Below are 26,174 nucleotides of genomic sequence, written 5' to 3' on the forward strand. Positions count from 1 at the left end.
TAACAAAGTCCTCATCTTTTGTACTTAAATTGCCCTTTGAGAACCACTTCTTGAGATGTAAAAGGACGCATCTAAAATGATCAGTCACATTAACTACTGAAAGAGGAAAGCCTGCCAATTTTAGGAAATCCTCACTTCCCAACCTCAAGCTTGCAATTTAAGGGAAATGCACTTTTCATCTTAGAGTCAAATGGCTCACTCTACAATTTCACTAAAGAAAAGGGTTATACCCCAAAAAGGGAAAATACCTCATAGGATTACCTGGTCCTGGGATGAGAATCCCCTGTTATTACTGTCAGTACATCCAAGAACAAATAGATTCTTGGACTGATCTGAGAGCTAGCTCCCTCCACTACTCACCTCACTGGTGATTGTTGATTGATTTCAACAGTCAAAATCCATGCAAATTTTTGAAACTTTATGAGTTTTGGCCTACTCATTTAGGTACTAATGAAAAGAATTATATTTTTGCATCTTCTGCAGTAGGTGCATTTATTTTTTTTTTCAAATACCTAGCAAAGTCTCATAATTAAATGGATTACTCTAAAAATACTGTAAAACTCTAAAAACAATGAGTTTTACAAAAATCCTTTTGTGGGGTATTTATATAGTAATGTTTCATTATTTCATAGGTCTGATATATCAATACGTAATTTAAAGCACCTAAGGGTATGTCATGTTGTATAAATTTAATAAACTCTCTTGGTACTAAAGCTGCCTTTGGACTTGTTGAATTAATAAGATGCCTATTTAAAAACATTAAAATGTAAATCATTTTGAACAAGATTCATTTAATAATCTGCAAGCTTTAAAGAAGATACAGTAAAGCTTAGGCAGTGATTCATCAACTGAAATTTGGATTGGAATGACTTCAGCAGAATCTAAAGTTATGTGAAAATTTAAAGTTCTGTGCAATGTCTTTAATTTAGAAGGAAACAAAAAAGAACTTCTGAAATTCTTTTTGACAAAGTCTGCCCTAAAAGCTCAAATCTGCTTTTCTTGACTTTTCCCAGGGCTGATAAACTAATCAAGATTATAAGATGATCCTCTAATAAAGATTATCCAATCAATTACCTTAAGAATGGTGCTATTTGGTGCTGTTAAGTTTGTTCTCTTGAATTTACTCTTCTAATTGAAAAGAATCTCTATGTAGAAAAAAATGACAGATTGCAATGGGGTTAACCCTCATGCTTCCTTTCAAGAAACATTCTGCAGCTTCATTTAGACAATCAGGTGAAGGGTTGGGAGTGAGTATTTGATAAAACATTCCAAGTTTCTTGTGAAACTTCTGTTTCATTATTTGGAAGTATATATGCAAACAATGAGAAAAATTGCTTAAATAAGATGACTCATAATAAATTTGATGAAAAAGCTTTTGATTTTTAAAAACAACCACTATAATATCCCTATGAACTAGTCTGTTTCAATTTTTAAGGGTATTCTTTTTGTATGGAATAAATGAAAACATGTTCATTATTATTTCTTTGTGTTCATATATGTGCAAATTATTCCTTCACATAAAATATTGTAGTAACTAAAATAGAATTATGCTACTTTGTTTTGTTAAGGCATTTCTCCCTGGGAAAAAAGAAAGGTATTGATGACATTTTTTCATTGTTTTTTTTCTTTCTACTTTTGTCAGATCAGTATGCATTCTGTCGATATATGATTGACATATTTGTCCATGGGGACTTAAAACCAGGTATTACAAATAATCCTTGTATTTGTCTGTTTTAACACTCTTTGCTTTCAAGATTGTTTGTTTTATATGTACTAAACTGTTATTTTAATTTTTTATTGCATAATGCATGCGTAGATTTAGAGTAAACCAATACAAATCAGAAGTAATAACTGGCATTAGGGCCTTTAATTTTACTTGCTATGACTGCATGGCCTATTGCAAATGAAGTCAGTTGAAAGCAAAAAAAGTGCTAATATCTTTATGTACAAAAAATGCTAATATCTTCAATAATATCTTCAAGTGAAGGGTTGAATCATCTTAGCCTCAGTAAACTTAGAATAAAAGACCTGTGACAATGAAAGCATTCTTTTTTTTAGACGTGAACAGAATAAATCTTAAAATCCATTATATTTCAAATATTAAATCTTTTTTTCAAAACTTTTTGATTTTCTCATTTGTGAATGACCTTAGTTAACCACTCCAGAGAACTACTATTGATGGAGACAGTCAACCTTGGAGTTAATAGTCAGCAATGGGGAAGTCTTTTTACCTAAAGGAATGTATCTATCATCTCTCCTGTCTTTAAATGTTGCCCAGAGTATACAAAGGAATTCTTTGTTGTTGTTGGTTAGTTACTACGTTGTGTCTGACTCTTTTGTGACCTTGTAGACTTAAAGCTCAACATTCAGAAAACGAAGATCATGGCATCTGGTCCCATCACTTCATGGGAAATAGATGGGGAAACAGTGGAAGCAGTGTCATACTTTATTTTGGGGGGCTCCAAAATCAGTGCAGATGTTGACTGCAGCCATGAAATTAAAAGACGCTTACTCCTTGGAAGGAAAGTTATGACCAACCTAGATAGCATATTGAAAAGCAGAGACATTACTTTGCCAACAAAGGTCCATCTAGTCAAGGCTATGGTTTTTCCAGTGGTCATGTATGGATGTGAGAGTTGGACTGTGAAGAAAGCTGAGTGCTGAAGAATTGATACTTTTGAACTGTGGTGTTGGAGAAGACTCTTGAGTCCCTTGGACTGCAAGGAGATCCAACCAGTCCATTCTGAAGGACATCAGTCCTGGGTGTTCTTTGGAAGGACTGATGCTGAGGCTGAAACTCCAGTACTTTGGCCACCTCATGCAAAGAGTTGACTCATTGGAAAAGACTCTGATGCTGGGAGGGATTAGGGGCAGAAGGAGAAGGGGACGACAGAAGAAGAGATAGCTGGATGGCATCACTGACTTGATGGACGTGAGTCTGAGTGAACTCCAGGAGTTGGTGATGGACAGGGAGGCCTGGCATGCTGCAATTCATGGGGTCACAAAGAGTCGCACATGACTGAGCGACTGAACTGAACTGAGACTGTAGCCTGGTTCCTCGGTCCATAGAATTTTCCAGATAAGAATATTGGAGTAGGTTGCCATTTTTTTATCCAAGGGATCTTCCTGACCCAAGGATCGAGCCCACATCTTCTACACTGCAGAAGGATTCTTCATCACTGAGCCACCAGGGAAGCCCCATAGTAAATCCTACAATGGTATTAAAGTATTAGTCGCTCAGTTCTGTCAGACTCTTTGCTATCCCATGGACTATAGGCCACCAGGCTCCTCTGTGCATGGGATTCTCCAGGCAAGAATGCTGGAGTAGGTAGCTATGCTCTTCTCCAGGGGATCTTCCCAACCCAGGAATTGAACCCCCAGCTCCTGCATTGGCAGGTGGATTCTTTACCACTGAGAAGCCCCAAGGGATTCTTTACTAACATCTTAATTAAGAATTGGTAACTTAATTGCTTGTATTCTATCTTTTCAGATTTAAAAACTGACAGTACTATGTTCATGTTTGGGGAAACATTTCTAGGAAGATGGCATTGTTAAGGAAGGAACTAATTTACATTAGAATAATTGAGGCTGATTGTTTATTGAAAATTAGAAGATCATGAGAATTTAAGCTCTCAGGAAAACAGTTAATTTTAGTACCTTATTCAAGTTAATTTCCTCCTTCACTTCCTCTTTTATTTTCTTATCCTTTTTTTTTTTCACTTTCTTATTGGGTTAGAAACTGAAATAAGGAGAAAAATACTGAAAAATACAATTACTCATTTTGTAAAAATGAGTAGTGTTAACATATGTGATAGTATCATAATAAAATTAGATGGAAATATTGAGGAAGGTAGCCTAATATAGTGAAAAGAGAGCTTTGGACACAAGTAGAGATATCATTCTTGACTCCATTCCTTTTAACATTGGACCTTCAGCAAATCATTGAACTTCATTTGATCTTCAGGGATCATATATTTAAAATTGGGATTATGTAACAAACTTACAAAGTTGTTGATAGAACATCTAATAGATGCACAACAAAGTACTTGTTTCTATAATACATTTCTTTCCCCGCAGCCTGTCTGGCCAAGCATTCCACCTAAAGGGAAGGTATCAACATTGACAAGTCTCTGCCTGTATACACCATTAACTCAATCTTTAAGTAGCAGACTGTTGCCCATTTTATTCAGCTGTGATAGTTTAAGATACTTATACTTTACTATACTTTGCCTTTTTAAGAGACCGAATCTTGAAGATATCAGTTAGCTATTTACTTACACACAAAATGAATCTACACTGTTGATGAGTGTGGGTTTTTAAATATTGTCATCTGAAGAAAATGTGTTCTTCATTCCATTTAAATTTTGTTTTGTAATCGCAATGCCATTTGTGTCTTTCTGAAAATTCATCAATGTGTTAAGATCAGAAGGAGCAGTAAAACCATCTCCTCATGAGTCAAGGAGAATGTTGTTGTTGTGGAGGAAGGAGACTTTCCCTTACCTTCCTAGGCTCTTCTAGCTGCTGTGACAATTGAATTGACATGAGAGAGCTCAAAAGGAGAAAATCAAATTTAACTGCATAAACGTAGGAAGTCTCTTTATGAATACAATGAAGTACATATTGCTATCTTGAACTAAGAAATGAAATCGGCACCCAAGGCTCTGAAGGGCAGGAGAGTAATTCACAAGACAGTATAAAAAAGAGTAGATATTGGACAGTTCAGTGTTTGCCCTGACATACAGATGGGGCCACCTAGATAAAATTTTGGTAATAACTTTTTTTTTTTTCATATGAAAGCCTTCCAGTTTAATTCCTTGTAGGTAGTTACAGGAGGGGAAGTAGTTTCTCTTGAGGTTGCAGGATCTCTGTTGTCCTTGCTAACAATAACCCACAAGTCCAAGTGGCACATCTTGAAGAGGTCTGTTCTGAATCCCCAGGGCTCCCTTCCTTGGAACTTCCCCAGGAGGTTTCCCCATTCAGAATCTGAGTTGGTAGATTGCTGTATCTCTCTGAACCAGTCTCTTAGTATTGAAAATAGGTCATCTCAGTTAAAGTTGTATCCCTTTCCATGAGGCACTGATACAGGTGGGCTCCCAAAGTTAGGCCTATGGTGAAAGCAGTCAGATATTTAATAAGAGACATTTATATGGAAACAAAAGAAAAATAATGGTTAGTAACTGGAGTACACTGTAGACCCAGTTTCTGAACTCCAACTCCAGTTGAGAAAGTTTCTAGATGTCCAACTTGAAGCATTTTAAGAGGGAGCAGGGACAGGCAGTGACAATCTGATGGATTTTACAGGTTTGCAGTTTGAACGTATCTAGTGATCTTTCTGACTGGCCCTAGCAACAGGCATGAAGATTATCTGTATATGAGCTATTATGATGATTTCTCTGAAGTTTTTTTTTTTTTTTTTAATTTTACTTTATAGTACTGTATTGGTTCTGCCATATACCAACATGAATCTGCCACGGGTGTACACGTGTTCCCAATCCTGAACCCCTCTCCCACTTCCCTCCCCATACCGTCTCTCTGGGTCATCCCAATGCACCAGCCCCAAGCATCCTGTATCCTGCATCGAATCTAGACTGATGATTTGTTTCTTATATGATATTATACATGTTTCAATGCCATTCTCCCAAATCATCCCACCCTCTCCCTCTCCCACAGAGTCCAAAAGACTGTTCTATACATCTGTGTCTCTTTTGCTGTCTCACATACAGGGTTATCGTTACCATCTTTCTAAATTCCATATATATGTGTTAGTATACTGTATTAGTGTTTTTCTTTCTGGCTTGCTTCACTCTGTATAATTGGCTCCAGTCTCTGAAGTTTATATCAAGTTGTCCAACTTTAGTGTGCATGTCTTTGGAAAATCATTTTCCTTCTCAATGATTTCAAGTCAAAAGTGCAAGAAAAGTTGGAAAACTTAGTTTGGAGAATTGTTGCCAAATATTGGTGAAAACTGGAACAATTCAGGAGGAGTCAAGTTTATAGACAGAAAACAAAACCTCAAAAGACAATGGACAGTATAGAATCTAATACCCACAAAAGTATATTACTGAAACATAATTTTTCTCTGTAAAGTCATTCTCATATCTATCAAGTATAGCCAAATTAATACTAATCTCTTTGCAAAATAAGTCATTTCAATAAATTTGGCCCAATTATGTATATAAGTACAGTAAGAACAGTGACTGATCATATAGACCAATCATCTTACACTGTTTTTGTTGTTGTTTTTCTGACACATTTAGTATAATAGTATAACAAATGTATGATGTAGTACTTAATGCTGATAACTCTGAAGACATGTCTGTATTAATTAAATTACAAACTTAAACTTTTATCTACTAAGAATTATAGTAGCTCCTGTGAACCTGAAAAACATTTGAGTTAGTGTCTACTGTTGAAAACATAATTTGTATAGTGCTTGTTTGTTTTAATTTTTATTTTTAATTAGAAAATAATTGCTTTACAGTGTTGTGCTGGTTTTTGCTATGCTTGTTTTTAATCCAGTTTAATTGAACTCTTTCGTAATTAATTTTAGTAGTACCACTCAGAAGTAGAAAAATACCATGTCTGTAATGTACATATGTATAGATAGACATAAAAAAGAGACCTTATGATTTTCATTAAAAAATTTTTTTTGAACAATAATTTGGGGCAAGGGTGCTTATATAGCAATTCATATTTTAAAAGCCCATTCTATTTTGTAAACAACTGAGTATTAAGATTTGGAGATGGTCTAGGTACAAGTTCCTACGGAGATTACAAGACTTTTGCAGGGGAGGTTAGGAGATCTATGAAAAGAAATGGGTGGAATGTGAACTTCCTCTAGAACTGAATTTCCAATTTTGCAAAGATTTGTAAGATCAAAGACTGATCAACCATCGAATGACATCATCCTCAATTTGCTTCTTTATGTCAGGGAGACTTCTAACTCTGTTTTAAATAAAAATATTTATATGTTCTGCTCAGGCAGTTTTGTTGGCATGTCAAATTAATATTGCTTGAAGGGCAGATTTATGTGCTTTCTGTTTTACAAAACTAGTTAAAGGAAACATTCTCCAGTGAGATATGATGTCCATCCCCAAAATACAGTCAGGAAAAAGAGATACAATAATGGTTTATAAAGCCTGTTCAGATTTATCAGTTCTCTTATACATTTTTATCTTAATTCCATTAACTCTTACGTTACTAATTATAGCCTCCATTAGGATTTCATGAATAAATTTTAGTTTTACAGTATTGGGTAGGGGAAGTTGTCCCAGCCAGACATAATATCTATTCCCATAAAACATTCAGGTAATGTTGCCACTACTTCTTTACATAAAGCCTGTTTAAACATTCATATTTTAAAAATCTTATCAACTCTTACATTTCTGTATTCTTTCAATCTAATTATAGCCTGAGTCAGAGGCTCTACCAGTGGATATTGGTATCAGTTCATGGCGTTCCCATATCAAGGGAAACTTCTATTTTCCTGCAAACTTCTATTTTCTATCCCCAGACCATTTGAGTCATTTTTCTGTAGAAGGCGTTGGGCCCCCAGTGAGAGGTTAAGCCAAGGAATCCTGGTTCCTATGTCAATCTTTAATTTGATTAACTGGCTGGTTGCCTCTAGTGATTATTGATCAGATTTCTTACAGTAATCTCTGCCTTTCAGCTTTTTAAATTTCTCCAAACTGGGATAAACAGATAAACCTGTCTGGATTTCTTTAACGTTGCTGGATGAAAGGGGGGACATTCAAGCCCACCCAGCCTTTGGTAGTTATGTGAAAATCTTTATGGTAAACATATCAATGTTTGTTTTATTCATCCTGATGCTGGATGGCTTTATTAAAGGTTCAGGATATTGTTTTACCTGTCCAAAAAGAATTGTGGACAAGGAATGCAAAGGAAAACACAGAGAGAGAGAGAGAGGCATAAAGAGAAACAAGAAAACTGTTTATTAAGAAGCTAAAGTATGCACTCAGAAAAGGATGTGAGGAGTGCCCCTCAGGTTTTCTGGTTACCCTTTTTATTTCATCTTAACCTTTGAACAGTCATGAGTTTTTTCTCTTAGGCGCAGAATATTCATTGACGGGGCTTCCCTGATGGCTCAGATGGTAAGGAATCCGCCTGCCATGTGGGAGACCTAGGTTCAATCCCCAAGTTGGGAAGATCCCCTGGAGAAGGGCATGGCAACCCACTCCAATATTCTTGTCTGGAGAATCCCCATGGATAGAGGAGCCTGGCAGGCTACAGTCCATGGAGTCACAAAGCATCAGACACGACTGGGCGATTAAGCACAGCACACATTCATTGATGAGAAAGTGAAAGCCAGGTGATTATCTTATTTACTTATATCAGCTTTGGTTCTTGTGCACTGGACTCCTGAAGCCACCACACACTCATGCTGGGAGCTATTTTCCCTTAAGTTTTCCCTTACCAGTTAGGTACTACACCTGGAATGTTGTATAGTGGTCATATGAAGCCTGGACATTTTTATTGAGCATGCTTGGTCATGCTCTGTGGGTTTTATGATTAGGGTTCCTTATTTAGATATCACAAAGTTTAATCAAAGTCTAATTTATGTTTTGTTGCTGATGCCATTCCTCAGTGGCTGTGCCTTTTTGCCTAATGACTACACATGAATGTTACTGGAAAGTTGGTTCTTGTTTGATTGCAGAAAGAATTCAGAGATGAGACAGGGAGGTCAAGAAAGCAAAGTGAGGATTTATCTAAGGGATATTATACTCTTAAAGAGAGAACAGACAGTATAAGTTGAGCAGCTGTGCTGTTCATGAGATGTGTGGTTTCCTGCCCTTTGGCCCATATACCCCATTCTCTGTTTGTATCTAGCTTTCTGCCTGCTCTAACATTCCACCTTCAAGGATTGTGGACCCTTAAAATCTTTTAATGAGCAAAGGGTCAATAGTCCATCTCCTGCAACTGCTTGAAGCTGAGTGTGGGCATTGTCTCTACCTTTGGGTGCAGATCTCCTTGGTATCTGTCAGAGATAGGGGTATTGGTGATGTTTACAGTCCTAGAGATGGAAAGTGGGGAACAGCAGGAGGCAGCAACCTTGTGCAGTGTATGTGGATAGTTCTCAGCTTCAGGTAGGATAGGTTGAAATTCCTGCTTCATCATTTGAAATTGGAATTTTCTGAAGCCATGGGGTTTCTGAAGCACCTCAGGTTTCAATACAGCAGCTATTAATAGGGAGAAATGGGACTATATTTGAGTATAGTTATTAGTTATATTAAATATTTTATTGTTGTTCAGTCACTAAGCCACATCCAACTCTTTGTGATCCCATGGACAACAGCATGCCAGACTCATCTGTCCTCCGCTATTTCTCAGAGTTTGCTCAAATTCATGTCCATTGAGTTGATGATATTATCTAACCATCTCATCTTCTGCCACCCATTCTCCTTTTGCCTTCCGTCTTTCCCAGCATCAGGGTCTTTTCCAGTGAGTTGACTGCATCATGTGGCCAAAGTATTGGAGCTTCAGCTTCAGCATCAGTCCTTCCAATGAATATTAAGTGTTGATTTCCTTTAGGATTAACTGGTTTGATCTCTTTGCTGTCCAAGGGACTCTCAAGAGTCTTCACCAGCACCACAATTTAAAAGCATTAATTCTTTGGTTCTCAACCTTCTTTATAATCCAACTCTCATATACATACATGACTACTGGAAAAACAGTGGCTTTGACTATACAGACCTTTGTCTGCAAAGTGACATCTCTGCTTTTTAATACAGTGTAGGTTTGTCATAGCTTTCCTTCCAAGGAGCAAGCACCTTTTAATTTCATGACTGCAGTCACTGTCCTCAGTGATCTTGGAGCCCAAGAAAATAAAATCTGTCACTGCTTCTACTTTTCCCCTTCTTTTTGCCATGAAGTGATGGGACCAGATGTCATGATCTTAGGTTTTCTGAAAGTTGAGTTTTAAGCCAGCTTCTTCACTCTCCTCTTTCACCTTCATCAGGAGGCTCTTTCGTTTCTCTTCATTTTTCTGCTGTTAGAGTGGTATCATCTGTATATCTGAGATGCTATTTCTCAAATATAACCTGTCATTTCTCCCAGCAATCTTGATTCCAGCTTGTGATTCATCCAGTCTGGCATTTCACATAATGTATTCTGGATATAAGTTAAATAAGCACACAGACAATATACAGCCATGTCATACTCCTTTCCCAGTTGGGACCAGTCAGTTTTTCCATGTCCAGTTCTAACTGCTGCTTCTTTACTTGCATATAGGTTTCTCAGGAGACAGGTAAACTGGTCTGGTATGTGCATCTCTTTAAGAATTTCCCACAGTTTGTTGTTATCCCCGGAGTCAAAGGCTTTAGCATAGTCAGTGAAGCAGAAGGAGATGTTCTTCTGTAATTCCCTTGCTCTCTCAAAACTGAAACTCATAACAGAAGCATAATAATAGTTAGGATAGTCTAGAATATTATCTAATCTCTAATTCTGGCCTTGTCTTGTTATTATGCTTCTATTGTGAGTTTCAGTTTTCTTTATTTCAGTGACTAGATTCTTCCATCAGATAGTGATATTTCCCACATATTGGATGTGAGCAGTCTGGTTGGTGTCTGTCACTTACCTGTGATTAAGGAAAATTAGGGTGGTAAATGAGAACCCAGCATACATTTCTGTTAATTCCATCAGGTTCCTCAAGGAGGCAGAGACTCCTAAAAGACTTAGGTCCTCTGGGAAGGTGTGGTTGTGGGCACAGATCCAACAGTCAAATGACTCAGTTCCTTTAGCAATGGCATTCATAGTGTCAGATAGTGAATGTTTGTAAGCTGAGCTATGATGACGTGCATAACAAGAAGGACCCTTCGGATGGATGTGGACTCTGGTAATTCCCTGAGGCCCACCTGCTACTTCCTGGAGGGGACAAAGAAGCCCTGACTGCATGGGACAGAAGGGTAAAAAGGTTTATTGGGTGGGAGAGGGGCTGAAGATAGCAAAAGAGTTGGGACTTGAGTCGTCAGTCTGGAGCTTGTGCTCCTCCAGGCGTGCCACTAAAGAAGGCATTTGTGAAGCCTGAATAGGTCCCAGCTGGCAAGGTTCCCTAACACAGGACTTGACTAGCTACAGGTTCTCTCTAAGAGCCATAAAAGCCTCAGTGTAATGAACTTCTGTCTGGTTTCCCTGCCTTCTGCAAAAATATCTAACTGTAGGATACTGTTATAGTTGAGGCTTCCATTCTCTGGCCAGGTCTCATGGTTCTAAGTTTATATCGAAGCAAGGCTGTGTTACAAACAAAAATGAGTGTTTTTCATTTTAAAGAGTCTAGGGAAAACTTTTCCCAGTGACCCAGAATGCACCTGAAACGTGAGTCCTTGGGGATGGAGGAAGTGTTTCCCATAGTTCGTTCAGGGTGAGAGTGCTCCTATAACAGAGGAGCACTAGCCTTAGCCTTAGGGGTCCCATGGGGGTTCCCTAAGACAGGACTGGTTCCAGGCTTCCCTGTCCATCTAGTGAATCGACCCTAGCCAATATGGGGGTTAACCCATGGCAGTCCTGCTAGCCCCAGTGTCCTGGCGCCTGTGTCCTTCCTGGAATCTGTGATACCCAGGATGAGCAACTTTCCTGAAGGCTACTGTACAGATTCTAAGTTCAATGACGAATCCTTCTGTTCCAGCGTATGTTCCCTTGGAATGGACACCCTCACCGTTCTAGGACCTATTTTAGTTAGGGAGCCATCTTTTATCTAAAAGGGTGTTGAAAGTCTTAGTTGCTCAGTCCTGTCTGACTCTTTGAGACCCAGTGGACTGTGACCCTCCAGGCTCCTTTCTCCATGGGATTTCCCAGGCAAGAGTTCTGCAGTGGGCTGCCATTTCCTTCTCCAGGGGACCTTCCCACAAGTTTCTGAAAATAGGCACTGGCCATTAAGGGGCGTGGTTTAAAGCTTTCTCTTTTCCCTTCTTTTTTGTGGGCAGTGCCACTGGACCGCCCCACCCCCCCCCACCAGGCACTGTATCTGTACTTACAAATGACAGAGGTCCCGAGGGCCCTGCCAGGACTCTCCCAGTCCATCGACCCTGAGGAGGCAAGCGCAGTGGGGGCATGGATTACCAGTGGGGCTTGTAATCCCTGGCATGGCCTTCTCCGCTACCCACCCCTGCCCAAGCCACCTTACCCTAAAAGGCGGGCGGGAGAGGGGGTGTTGGGTAGCAGGGAAGTTCAGGCAGTTAGGGGGGCGGGCAGACCACCACGAGGCGCGCTGTTGGCAGCAAATGATGACTGCCTAGCCGCAGCCCCTCCATGATGGGCCCCACCGCGCAGCGCGGAGCTCTGCACCTTCCGGATACGTAGGCCGCCTGTGGCCCGAGGCAGCTCGTGAAGGGAAGGCGGCAGGGCCTCTCTGCGGATTCTCTTACAGCGTAGGTAAGGCCTCGCTTTAGGTTTCCACACAATTGAACATAAGGGCAGCTAATCAGATGATGGATAAGGCAAACCCAGAGGGCAAGGCTCCTGTGGTTCCCGTCGCCAGATGCCAGTGAGACAGGCTGGAAACTTCCTGACCTGCCAGATACAGTACAAAGTGCAAGGTCTAGCGGTGAGGCTGCAAATGCCTGGCAGGTTTCGTTTTCGCCATTCCCAGCTGAGTAAGGCGCAGAGGCACGAACGGAGTGAGGTGGGGAGGCAGAGAGGATAGTCAGGCACGGGTGGGGCAATAATACCCCCTGTAAGGGCAGCCGCGGGGGAGAGGGCGGTTTTCTGGTTTTGTGTTTTGTTTTACCTGTGCCAGAAACTCCGTGGAAATTGCCTTGAGGTCGGTGGACAGACCTCTCTCTATTCACGAATGACACATCCTTGCGGGAGATTTCTCGTGGTGAGTGTCCTGTGGCTTTTATGGCTCAAAACTTTCCACTCCTTGCTGCAGTAGGTCCGAAAATGCCACAGACAATAAGAAAAAAGAGAAAAATGGCGGAAATCAGGCGGCACCTCTGGAGCTCAAGGGAGGCGGAAGCTTAACCAAGTTCTCCTGTTCTCACCAAAGGTGTTCCCAGAGGGTAGGCTTTCTCTCACACAGAGAGAATTCAGAGATGACAGGGAAGTCAAAAAAGCAAAGTGAGGATGTCTTTGATAGAATGCTGTCAAAGGGAGAGCAGACAGTTATAAGGTGAGTAGCTGCCCTGAGCTTTGCTTAGCTGGTTATGTGGAGGGTAGAAATGAAGGGGCTGAATATTCACCGGGGAGTGAGGATTTTGTGGTCTTATTCCCAGGTTTTCATTCTAGCTCCACCTTCCTGAGGGAGGGAGGGATTTTTATCTTTATTTAGTCTTGGTCAGGAGTGTCTTGGCATCAGTGCATGATAGAAACTTATCTGAAAGGATAAATTTTGTAATGAGAGCATAATGAGCAAAAGGTTACATTGGGATGCTAGAGATTCCTGCCTTTCCCCACCTTTGTCTGCCTCCAGGTCACTTATCACCCCAGATTTGGTTTCCTACCATTCTGGAGGTTCCTGCTTTTCTTTGTCTGCCCACGGACCCCAGGTGGTTACTGTTAAGATGTGTGACTTCTTGCCATTTGGCCTTCTCCAAAATGAGAAGGCTGTCCTTGGGTCCAGCCCTATCTCTCCTGCCTCAGTCCCTTTTTTAATAACCATCTAAAGATTCCACTCTGCAGGGATGAGTCCTGAGACTCTTTCTGAGTTCTCTTTGTTCCATCTCTTTCAATACTTGCTTTATTTACCTTATTTCTTAATAACCCTTTAAAAAATTTCACCTCGTTGGGAAGAGTCCCTTGACTCTCCCCGCAAGCCTCTTTTCATTATCTTGTTAATTAACCTAATGTTTTTATTAGCATCTGTGAGACCCATAAGGGAAATCTGAGACTGCTTCTTTAAACTTTTTTTTATAATTAGGGGAGTTCTTAAGGCTAGCGATTATATTGCTTTGTATCCACTTTTTAATTTGGTCTTTCCATAGGTACCAATAAAACATGTTTGACAGCTCTCTAAAAACTTTAACAATTTAGAAGTTTTTCCAATTCAGAGGATCCATAATTGGGAAATAGGATCTTAATAGTGACTCAAACCAATTAGACTTTCTATGGCTTAACCATAGGTGCAAGAGGTGTCCCCAAAGTAGAATAAAAAGAGATGCAGCCCTCGAAAGACCCAAAAAAGTTCACTCCCCAAAATAGTCTAAGAAAGTAGAGACCTTTGCTGCACAAGCAGCAAGGATGATGTAGTGCCTGCACTAACAGAGCTACAAAGGTGCTATGAAAAAGCTTTTCACAAGGTGTTATGAAAAAGGCTTCTTATAGACTGGGACCCTTATGATAAACTCCCCTGACATTGGGCATGCCTGGACAAAGAGATGCTAGTCAAAGCCACAGTTGATATCTGCACTTAGGACCAACTGGTTACAGCTGCTCTAAATCCCAGTCTGTTTGACTGACTTAGCAAGTGCAGATAGTTACATCAGCCTTCTAGATGGCAAATAGCGAAGAGACTATTCTCACAGGTCATAAAGCCAAACAAATTCTCAGGACAGAATAGGACAAAAGAGACAGATAACAACAACAACAACAAACAGCGACCATCTCTGGAGAAAAAATGGATTGATGGAACCAAGAGTACTCTGCCAGATTTTCCAGTCACTGAGTCTAATGAACTGGCTCTACAAATAATTTCTCCAGCTAATTAAATTTTTTATTAAGGAAAAAAGACCGAAAAACACTTACCACTTGTCTGGTGTCCTAGGATCCCTCAGCTGCAGCAGCCTTGGAGGGAGCAGAGTCCATGGAAGAAAGTTTATCTCACTAGCTAAGCCAGCTGTTTGGGAGGAAGACAACTTTCCTCTACTCTTCTAGGTTGTAAAAATTATATTGACATGAGACAGTTTAACAGGGAAAAATCAAATTTAATTTCATATTTACAGGAATCGCCCCCAGGTATACACACACACACACACCTCTACAGACAGGAATTACCCCCAGCTACACAGATACATACATATATACATACATATTAATACAGGAATCACCCCCAGCTACACCCACAGGAATCACCCCCAACTACACACACGGCTCAGAGAGCTCACATACTAAAGAGGTTCACAGACAGAAAGGTAAAATGAGTATATATATTGCCACCCTGAGCTGTGGAATAGAACAGAGGTCTGGGGCTCTCAAGTACAAGAGGATAATTCACAGGACAATACAAAAAAAAAAAAATCAGGTTTTAGGTACTTAGGTGATTATCCTGCCATACAGATGAGGACACTTAGATAAAAATTATCTCCTGTAATAACACTTTTTCTGGGAAAAAATCCCCAATTTAAATACTTGTATTTCGTTAAGGGCGGGGGGAGGGTGCTAATTTCTCTTGAGCCTGTAGGATCTTGATTGCCTTTAGCTCAAAATAATCCCCATGCCAAAGTGGCATACCTTGAGAGATCTGTTCTGAATCCCCATACTATTAGCCATACAGAGGAGCCCTTCTAAAGTCATAAGTAAAAAATTCTCTAAATAGCCATGAGTTCAAATCTCTAGCACTGTGTAATAATCAAACTCTTTAAAAAAAAATTCCCAAGTGCCATAGAATTAGATGTCTTAATACCATTCATTGACTTTCTAGTTGCCTTCATAATTTATTTCATCTGCCTGCATTCATGAGTTTGAAAGTTCATTGCTATAATTTATAAGAAATTAAAGCATATGTAAAGCACTATTTCTTGTCTGGAAATGGAAGAAGTTGGAGAATGGAAACATGTACGGTCTGCTCATTGTTTCATATAAAAGATTATATAAATAAGCTTCATAAGTGTACAGAAGGTAAATTAATAATACTATCATTTTGGTGAGATAGTACATAAGATGAAGTGAGAAATCACTAAATATGGCTCACATTTTCAGAAATAAGGAATGAAAAACAAGATTTAATATGGTCATATTAATTTAGAGAAAATGCAAGTGATAAGACTTTGACTGACTGACAATAACAGAATAAAACAATTCCTGCCAAGTTTATTGCTCTGCATGTATCCAATATTTATAAAACATTTGTGCTTCCATCTGTTTCTGTTTAGGATTAGTGGAACACCTGTTATTGTTTAGTTAGAGTTTGTTATTAATTATTAGTAATGAGTTTTTAAAACTAAAACTTGATTTTTCCCTGTGGGAAAGTGTTGTTTTTTTTTTTTTGCTGTTGTTGTTGTACAATATTGTCCCACCCTCCAAAGTAGCCCAAATTACAGCTCAAATTTGAAAAACCTTGTAAATGTGCTAATGCCTTGATGGAAGTCACATTTAGCTTTTTTAATCCCATCAAATAAAATGCCTCTAACTAATAAAGTCTTAATTTTTTTTAGCTATCTAAAGATGAACAGAATTGCTCTTTCTCTGCAGTGAATATGCACTATCCTATAGTCAGAAACAATGCCCACCTCAATTACAAGGACCATATTAATTGGTCCTGTAATCTTAACTGTAAAGATCAGATCATTTTGTTCTTTTAACTAAAATTCTTCTATGCTAACTCACTCTATGAAGTTAGTTGCTCAGTCACGTCCGACTCTTTGCAACCCCATAGATTATACTGTCCATGGAATTCTCCAGGCAAGAATATTGGCATGGGTTGCCATTTTCTACTACAGGGGATCTTCCTAACCCAGGGATGAAACTCTGGTCTCCCACGTCGCAGGCAGGTTCTTTACCATGTGCACCACCTGGGAAGCAAAAAGTTGAAAAGTTTTGAAAATTCTATTTACGCCTAGGAAGTTAGTATTTGCTATTAAGGCTGAAACTAAGCAACTTCAGAAGACAAATGTCTGCAGTGTATAATTTTAGGATATTCTAGACATTGAAGAGCTTCTTTCTTCAAGAAATACTTTTGCTATTTCCCTGTTGTTGGATATCTGGTTTATTTCCAGTTTGGAATTACTGATGAATAAAACTGCTATCAAATATAAATAAATACTTTTGCTACTGCCTTTCAGTGATATAACAACCCCACCATGATATCTCCTAAATGTGTAGATGTTCAATGTAACAAGATGCATTTTGAATAGCCCCTAACCTTCTTTAGGGAGGAAGGAGGGGAAGAGGAAGAGAGAAAGAGAGAGACCCCATTCTTCCATGAGGGCTGTCCTGAAGCCGATGACCTCTACTTTTCCTGTAGGGCTAGAGAGTCTAGCTGTCATTTTCTTTTTTCAATTTATTTTGTATTTTAAAATTTTTATTCAGCTATAATTAATGTAGAGTATTAGTTTCAGATTTACAGCATAGTGATTTGGTATTTTTATGAAATATTATTATGAAATAACCACAATAAATCCAGTTACCATCCATCACCATACGAAGTTTTTGCAAAACTATTGACTATATTTCCTATGTGTACATTACATCCCCATGATTTATTTATTTTATGGCTGTGAGTTTCTACCTCTTAAGCCCCTTCATCTATTTTGTGCATTGCCTGATCCGCTCCTCTCTGGCACCCACCAGTTTGTTCTCTGTGTCTAAGCATTTGTTTCTCTTTTATTTTGTTTGTTCATTTGTTTTATTTTTTATATTCTACATATATGTGAGATCATGTGGTATTTGTTTTTTTTCTTTCTGATTTATTTCGCTGAAGTATAATAACTTCCAGGACCATCCATCTTGCCTCAAATGGAAAGATTTCATACTTTTTTATGGCTGGACAGTATTCCACTGAAATATATATGTGTATATCTACCACATCTTCTTTATCTACTGATGGATACTTAAGTTGCTTTCATGTCTTGGCTATTGTAAATAGTGCTGCAGTGAACATAGGAGTATGTATATGTTTACAAATTAATAATCTTATAAAAGAACTCTTAAAACTGGTCAAGGCAGACATTGGTTGCCAGACTGAGACTCAATTTACAGTGTCTTTTGTCTTTTTGCTTTTATTGTTTTTAGAAATCCATAGTACAGATGTTCAAGGTAGAAGCCTTTAGATTTATTAACCTTTATCAACTTTCCAGTAACTCCAATTTCCTTTTGCATATTTTGTGGCTAAGCATATTTTTCTTAAGTGACAGCCCACCGGTAGTTTCATTATTTAGGCAGACTCTTTAAAAGAAGTATCATGATCTTGCTAGGCATTTTCATTCTCCCTCGTAATCAACTTCCACTTGGGCCGAATAAATTGCATGCATTGCTGGACAGAGTCAACCAAGTTAAACAAGAGACACATTTCTATGGGTAAGAAATCACGTGGCTTAGAGAGTCTTTTATACTCAGTGTAGATAAAGAAATCAATTTAAATATCCTGTACAAGGACCAGGGTTAATGTGCTTTCACTTAGTAATTTTAACACTTTTTTCCAACTTTTCATCTCTGTAGCCATTATGATTAAAGTTCAATACCAGTTAAAGTTTATCCCTTAGAAGTTATCCCACCATTGAAATTCCAGCTGCTGTCTGACTTTTGCTTGAGTCAAGAATTTATGTCAAGGTAATTTATTCTACTTTCAGTGCCATTTATTCTCTTAAAATTGAAGGTATTCACCTACCAAAATCGTTTCTGACTATAATAAGGTATTCCAATTCTGTGGGTTTTAAGACCATAGCTAGAAAGGGCCTCAAGGAATAAGTTAGTATGCTCATTTTATTAAGATCCTTTTCTTGAACTTCAGTGGTGCTTAACTGCATTTTTGGTTTGATCCTGCTGAGAAGAGGTCAAATGTAATTGTATTATAGTCACTGTTATTTAATGGTTTAATCTAATGTATTTCAGAGCTCAACTGGAGAAGACGAGGTAAAATTTAGCCTTGCTGTACTCTTCTCTAAAAAAATCCTGCTCCTAAAAAATATACTCACTTTAGTTCCAAACATCTAATTATTTTTACAAAGGAAAAGCTTTGGGAGTTTTGATGTTTATTCAAAAGCAATTGTTGAATCCCCTCTCTAAGCTGATAATCCAGAAAAGAGATAAGACACAGTACAAATAATTTTATAACTGAGGATAACTAGATAGACATGCAATAGATGTTCAGAAAATGTACATGTAAATCTCAGGATATTAGGAATAAATAGTTATCTTCACTTATCATCTGGACCTCTTAATATTTTTAATAGTTTAAATCATTTAAAAATTGTTTGCAGAAGTAAGATTAAAGGAATGGTGAAAATTGTGATTAAAAACTTAAACATATCAAAGTTAAATGTTTATTTCATCAATTCCCTGGTTTTGAAGGTGTACACACACCAAATGGGAAACGTCTTTCAAAAGGAACTGAACTGCTTGCTCATCAACTATCATGCATAAACTTACAATGCATCCACCTTGTAGATACCAGTTCCACATTTCAAACATCTTTAATAGATTCTGGGATATTATTACTTCAAATTCTTTTAGAATGTCCATCATCAGAATGCAGCAAATGAATTTTTGAAATTTTTGATGGCTCATAATTTTGTTGAAAAGATGTCATCTTTATTCCATAATTGAAAAAATATTTTTATTTTTAGATTTATAAGCATTAATTAAAATGATAAATCCAATAATCTTTAAATTTATACATTATTAATCCTTCTGAATTCCTTGGCATTTGTATGGTTTAAAAAAGCATAAATTTTGGCACACAGATTTTATGAAAACACAAGAGAGTACTATAGCATAATGTTTCAATGAAATGAGATATTTTATACTCTAGTCACAAACTATTGCATGATAAAGTCCAAGCTGAAGAACTAATTGGATGAGGATACCACATTCCCTTTTTGAATGTGTTGTTTGCTCACTGATTCTTGAATTTGAGAAAATTCATTTTCTTGTGAAGATAAATAGTCTTAAATTTCACTTGAATGGTCAATTTCAATTTCATCCTAATCATTAAGGTTTAGTGTACTATAAACTGTCTTTTTGCATTCATCTTCTGATTCACCCAATAATTTAAATATCTTCCTTTGTCAGTATTCTTCTCTTTGCAATAATGGGTGGGAAATAAAAACTCTAAATTCCAAACTGTATTAAATGAAGCTAAAAATTATAGACCATAACAGTTTCTCCAAACTTTTGTAACTTCCTGAATGATGATACAAAACTTTAGTCAAGACAATGAAAAAAACCGAATGATGAAATAATGATTTATTTTACAATTTCATCATCCTTCTAAGCAATCCCATCATTATTCTATCTTCTTAATTTTTTTTCTTTTTACAAAAATTGTTGGAAATAATTGATGAAATAATTCCTAAGTTTACGAAATAGAAATTGTTCAAGATATAAGAAAAATAACATCAGGAATATCCCATAATGTGTCCTGAATTTTTAAAACTGACCAGTAGTGTCACATGATAATTACAAGATAGAATGAGTTTTATTGTTTAAAAATAATTCATTTTTCTTAGTTCCTTGGAATATCTATAAAAATAAGCCATGGAATACTAGTCTTTGTGAATAGTGAGAATAGCTCCAAAAAAGAAACAAAAAAAAAACAAGATTGGCTTCAGTGGACCCAGATAATACGCTGGGAACCAATGGAGAGAATAGAAAGGTGAGGGCCATATTTCTATTAAAATAGGATTTAAATACGTTGCTTCTGGGGTTTGTTTATTTGTTTTAGCTTTTCGTCTTGAGAATTTTTTTATAAAATTCATTTCTTAAGATTCTTAAAATGATAAAGTAATATGTACACATGTCCTTTCCCAAGCTATTTTGCTTTCCTTTTACTATGGAAGTTTACTACAAAAGGATAGTGCTTCTAGTATGAACGTTCAGAGAAAATCTTGTGGAAGAGGTAAAAATTGAAATGCACTTTGAAAAATGGGTAGGATATGCCTATGTCAACTTAAGGCTAAAAACATTTAAGGCTGAAGGGATAATAATTAAAGCACAGAATCACAATATCTTGAAATGTTCTTTTGTGACTATCAATTACTGAGTATTTAATTTTGCCAGGTTCTTAAAATGGTTTTCCCTGATAGCTCAGCAGTAAAGAATCTGCCTGTAATGCAGAGACGCAGGAAATGCCTGGGTCAGGAAGATCCCTTGGAGAAAGAAATGGCAACCCACCCCAATATTCTTGTCTTGAAAAATCCCATGGGCAGAGGAGCCTGGCAGAGTTATAGTCCAAAGTGTCACAAAGAATCAGACTTGACTGAGCGACTCAGCGCACAGGTTCTTAAAATAATCTTATTTAATCCTTATAGAACTTTGAGTGTAGTGTTTTATTATCCCTGTTTTATAAAAATGGATGAGAGAACTGAGGCACAGAGAGTTCAGGTGTTTTGTCCAGGTCACACGCTGCGTGGACAGAGAATTTAAACTCAGGTCTGCCTAATCTTCAAGCCCTCAGGAGAAAGACCAAATCTCTCAGCGTCCCAGACATAGACAAGGAACTGCCAGTGGTTCACTTTGATTGTCATGAAAGGACCTAGAAAGAGAAACAAAATTGGAAACATTATGCAAGATGGTTCAGACAGAATAAAACTGGAAGGACAAGTATGTCCAAAGAGAGGAAGTAAAGCTTGACCTCAGGTGGTATGATGATAACTAAGTTGATTTTAGAAATATCACAAAGGTAAACTCATAGGATTTATCAATACTGATACCATAAGAGAGGAAAGTGAAAGCTTATTCAGAGATTGTTGGCCCTGAAAACCCCAAAAGATGCCCTAAATAGGAAGTAAAGGGAGAGAGTGCCCACCGGAGTGGGCAGAGCTGGAGAAGACTGAATTATTCTTAAAGCCACAAATAGTAGTCAGTTGCCAAAGGGGGATATGTGAAAATTCCAATCCAAATGTCATTTTATAATCATCCATATGCTAAATACTAAAGTTCATTCTGGGTACCTTCACACACTCATTTAACTCTCACAGCAAACTCTGAACGAGGAGGCTGTTAGAGGATCAGTTGTCGACTTCCAGAGAGAGGTCAGTTGTGGAGATAGAGTTGCCAAGACAGTGAGTGAAATAAGTCAGAATATAAACAAACACTGAGTTATCTTCTGCATGCTCAGCAGTCCCAAAGTGAGCACAATAAAGGACATAAGAATACTTAAAGATGATCTCTCTTTTAACAAGTATGGCATATGGTTGTTTGAAAGAGTGAATAAGAACTAATAAAGAAAAAGTTTAAACGAGAGATTTCATAATACAGACACTAAATATTACAAGTTTCAGAGGAGGTAATATGCATCTAAACCTTGAGAGATGGATGTATTTGACTCACTGTTGAAGAATAATGGGGCTTGCTTTGTGTATGAAAGAAAGAGAAAGTGAATGAGGACATAGCAGTGTGTGTGACATCGATGTGTTTGTGTGGCGATGATGATACCAGACTGGAAAGAGGATAAATTAAGATTAGAAAACATTAGGGCGTAAGAAGTGATGTTTGTGGTGATAGATTACAGACACTTGGTCAATCAGGCACAGCTGATTTTTGTCACGGGCAAGAACCTTTAAAAGATTTAAAGCAGGACAGTGATGCGAAACCAGTATTTCAGAGATGTGATCAGGCAGTCCTCTGCTTAAGGTATTAGAAACAGAAGAAAGTGTGTGAAATATTGCTAAAGCTGTTGAGTTTAAAATATAATCTGGAAGGAGAGTCACAATTCACAAGCCATTTCCCACAGGTGATGGCAACTGTGTATAAGTGACTCAAGAAATTAATATTGCAACTCAAAATGCTACAAACTATCTGACAATTTAAGTTCACACAAGAGGTAGAAACTTAAATGAGGTATTGATATAAATAAGAAAAGTGAGATATGTGTGACTTGACCAAAACAAATAGTAAAGTGCTGGAACCAGACCTGTTCATAACCTGAAAGAGAACAATAGCTTCCTTTTTTTTTCTTTGGCTGATTTCTGTTGTTTTGCATCATTTTATTTTTATTCTTCAGCAGTAGGCATGTAGTGCATGGACATGACAGGGAGTGTGGACACGTAGTTAAGCACACAGACTCCAGATCCAGTCTACTTTGTTTCAAAGCAAGGCTCTGCCACTTGCTTGAAATGATAACTTTAGTCAAGTTACTCAATCTCTTTAAGTCCCTGTTTCCTCCTCTGTCAAATGAGGCTAATAATGGAATTGCTGCAGAACACATGAGCAGATGGTCAAAGCGCACTAAGAATCCAGCGCTTTCCAACTGTTGGCTCTTCTTTACTAACTGAACACATATCCAAGGTTGTTTGATAGGGAGGGGGAAATATTTTTTAGAACCACATCAACAGATAGCATACTAGACCAGTTTTGCCTGTTCTAGTCATCCTATGTCTTCTATCCTTGGTTCTGCTAACTATATAATATGGGTGTAATAATATGTAATTATAGTGTTCAATTGAGGTCCATATAAAAATCCTGCATTATCTGCATTAATGAGTTTGGTTTAAATGTCTTCTTGATGAGTTCTATGAATATCCATCTATCCAGATTCTATGGATAGAGCAGTAAACAAAAATATGCATGATGCCTATTTCTCCTTTAAAATAGGAAAATTGACATTATTTTACTGGGTTAAGGTACAGAATAGTTTATGCATAGATGCGTATGCTTAGAACACTACCTAACCATAATATGTACTATTTAAATGTATAATGGTAGCAGTGGCCCCCAAATATAGCAAAATTATGATTTTCTGCTCACCACTTATTATCTTTCTAATTTAATTATCACATATTATTATCATTCACTTTCTAGCAAGTCTTCCTTTACTGCCTTATATACGCCTTCAATAAAAATTTACCTTTAAATCCCTGTTGCCTCATACCTTGCCAGATACATGCTATGTTTACTGAATTGAATTCATGATGTATAATATTTATCTTGCTGAAAAAAATTATTGATGATCATCCCAGAGCAGCCCTTTTAATTCATTCCTGGAAATAATCCTGTTATTTAGAAAGATGACAGGTTTCTAAGCATTGCAAATAGGCCTTATGTAAAGATTCTTAAAGGAATTATTGATAGTACCTCTAGAGACAGAGGCTCAGAATTAACAAAGCTGGGTTTGCTGTGTGTGTCAGTAAACTGCAGACAACATATAGAATTAGACAGAAGTGAGAAAAAAAAGAGAGAGAGCCTACACCTCATCACTGGTGAGCATAGTTCCCAGATCTGGCCCCATGAGAGATGTTTTGTGATTACTTGAAGTATGGGGAATCAGTTTAAAATAAATGTATCCAATTTTCACAGTTGTCTCAATCAACCCATTAAACTTGTAGTCCTTATAACTAACTAGAATGTGCAGAAATAAATCCAGGCGCTTCTGAGTAGCCACAATTCCTCGGGCACTGGTACTGCTCTCAGTCATTGTCATTGTGATTAAGGGCGTTGGGTTTGGGAGGAAGGCAGGTAAGTAAGTGTTCTCCCCACAATATAATGTTCATATTACTTTCTCTTTGCACTGAAGCCCTAACATTTCATTTTCTCATGTTCTCAGAATTTTGTCTCCTCCCCTTTTGAAAGAAGTGTCAGATTCTAGAGGAATGTCTTTGCTGTGCAGGAACTTTTATTATAGTGTCAGTTTTGGTCTTACCTTGTCACTATTAATGGCATGGACCTGCTGTCAAATAAGAATAAATTCCTGCTCAGGTAGCCTACTGGGACTATTCAAAGCATGTTCTAAAATAGTCTGAAAAGGAACAAATAATATAGAGTAATTTGAATTGCTGCATGAGAAGCAAGGAAAATTAGAGCTTAATCAAAGAATTATCAAACTAATTAGGTGTTATTTATTAATGTGTCATGTCTTGTAATAATCTTATCTGTCATTTATATGCAAGAGCGTAGATTAAAAAAGCATTCTAGTGATTATGTGAATATATTCTCCTAGTGCTTTTCCAAGGTTCATTTGGGTGGCCCAGTAGATAAAGAACAGGGAATCTAGGATTTTCTAACCATTCAAATAAATGCATAATTCTTAACCCTTTTCTTAAGCAGGTCTTATTTTATTTTATTATTTTAAAAGAAGCCCTTGTTTTATTCATAGACAGAAATAAATATATCCCATACCTATTTTGATATAAGTAATTATAAACTAAGTAGTTTGATATAGCTACTTTCAGAGAGACCTAATTTGGCAACCAAATATTCCTTGTCTATAGCTTTATTCTTGCATAGAATGTTTGGGCAAGATGAAGACAATAATGAATTTCTCAACACCAACTTTACAGGTTGTAGATTGTTGAGCCGGTTGCTCTGGGTTTTTTGATCAATTCTGTGACACACAGTACACGCATGACTGCTGGTCTAGCCCAGTGTATTTTACATTTTGGTTCTCTAAAATATTCTGTGTTGAGGCGATGAGACTGTTATTCCCACACAGTAGTAATAATTATTCCACATTTGAAGATAATACATTTTGTCTATCTCCTTCTCAATATCTAAGTTGACATGTTGAAGTCATCCTGTCATCTCCCAGCAGTTACTGAACCCCTGTATGTGCTTAATCACTCAGTTGTGTCCAACTCTTTGCAACCCCATGGACTATAGCCCATTAGGCTCCTCTGTCCATGGGGATTCTCCAGTCTAGAATACTGGAGTGGGTTGCCATTCCCTTTTCCAAGGGATCTTCCCAACCCAGTGATCGAACCCAGATCTCCTGCATTGCAGGAGGATTCTTTACCATCTGAGGCACCAGGGAAGGCCAAGAATACTGGAGTGGGTAGCCTATCCCTTCTCCAGGGGATTTTCCCAACTCAGGAATTGAACTGGCGTCTTCTGCTTTGCAGGCAGATTCTTTACCAGCTGAGCTACCAGGGAAGCCTAGTACAGACCCCTAGTATGCATTCAATGCTAGTGGTGGTAACACGATTTTCAAAGCAAAGGAAGCTACAATCTTGTCAGAAATTATTACAAATCAAACAATGAACAGTATTAAGAAAGCTTGGGGAGAAAATGGAAGAAAGTACTACTAACAACTAAACCGTATTGGGCTTCCCTGGTGGCTCAGAGGTTAAAGCGTCTACCTCCAATGCGGGAAACCCAGGTTCGATCCCTGGGTCGGGAAGATCCCCTGGAGAAGGAAATGGCAACCCACTCCAGTATTCTTACCTGGAGAATCCCATGGACAGAGGAGCTTGGTAGGCTACAGTCCACGGGGTCACAAAGAGTCAGACATGACTGAGTGACTTCACTTTCTTTCTTTCTACTACTAACAACTAAACTGTATGATCACTAGAGTAGAATCTAGAGAAGAAAGAGCCACAGAACCTCGGACAGGCTTGATAAAGGTGAAGTCCTAG

The 26,174-nt window shown here is 37.9% G+C and overlaps 1 protein-coding gene and 1 long non-coding RNA gene across 56 annotated transcripts in view; one reads left to right on the forward strand and one right to left on the reverse strand.

Moving 5' to 3' along the window:
* TRDN (triadin) overlaps window positions 1–26,174 on the forward strand; it is a 406,058-nt gene that overhangs the window by 137,646 nt on the left and 242,238 nt on the right. For all 50 annotated transcript variants that reach the window (XM_060419417.1, XM_060419418.1, XM_060419419.1 and 47 more), the window contains one exon: window positions 1,643–1,702. In XM_060419417.1, coding sequence (XP_060275400.1) covers window positions 1,643–1,702 — 60 coding nt within the window. The remainder of the gene's footprint in view (window positions 1–1,642; window positions 1,703–26,174) is intronic.
* The window catches only part of LOC105608241 (uncharacterized), a 61,169-nt gene continuing 38,574 nt past the window's right edge, over window positions 3,580–26,174 (reverse strand). The window contains exons 3-6 of one of the 6 annotated variants that reach the window (XR_009601597.1): window positions 16,498–16,682; window positions 12,743–14,822; window positions 11,991–12,041; window positions 3,580–5,105 (exon numbers count right to left, since the gene is read on the reverse strand). This is a non-coding gene — a long non-coding RNA (uncharacterized LOC105608241). Of the gene's footprint in view, window positions 10,595–11,990; window positions 12,042–12,742; window positions 16,683–17,919; window positions 21,362–26,174 lie in introns of those variants that run through there. The other 5 variants (XR_009601594.1, XR_009601595.1, XR_009601593.1 and 2 more) reach the window with 5 other exon arrangements.

This window comes from Ovis aries, chromosome 8, assembly GCF_016772045.2.
Source record: "Ovis aries strain OAR_USU_Benz2616 breed Rambouillet chromosome 8, ARS-UI_Ramb_v3.0, whole genome shotgun sequence".
Taxonomy (NCBI): domain Eukaryota; kingdom Metazoa; phylum Chordata; class Mammalia; order Artiodactyla; family Bovidae; genus Ovis; species Ovis aries.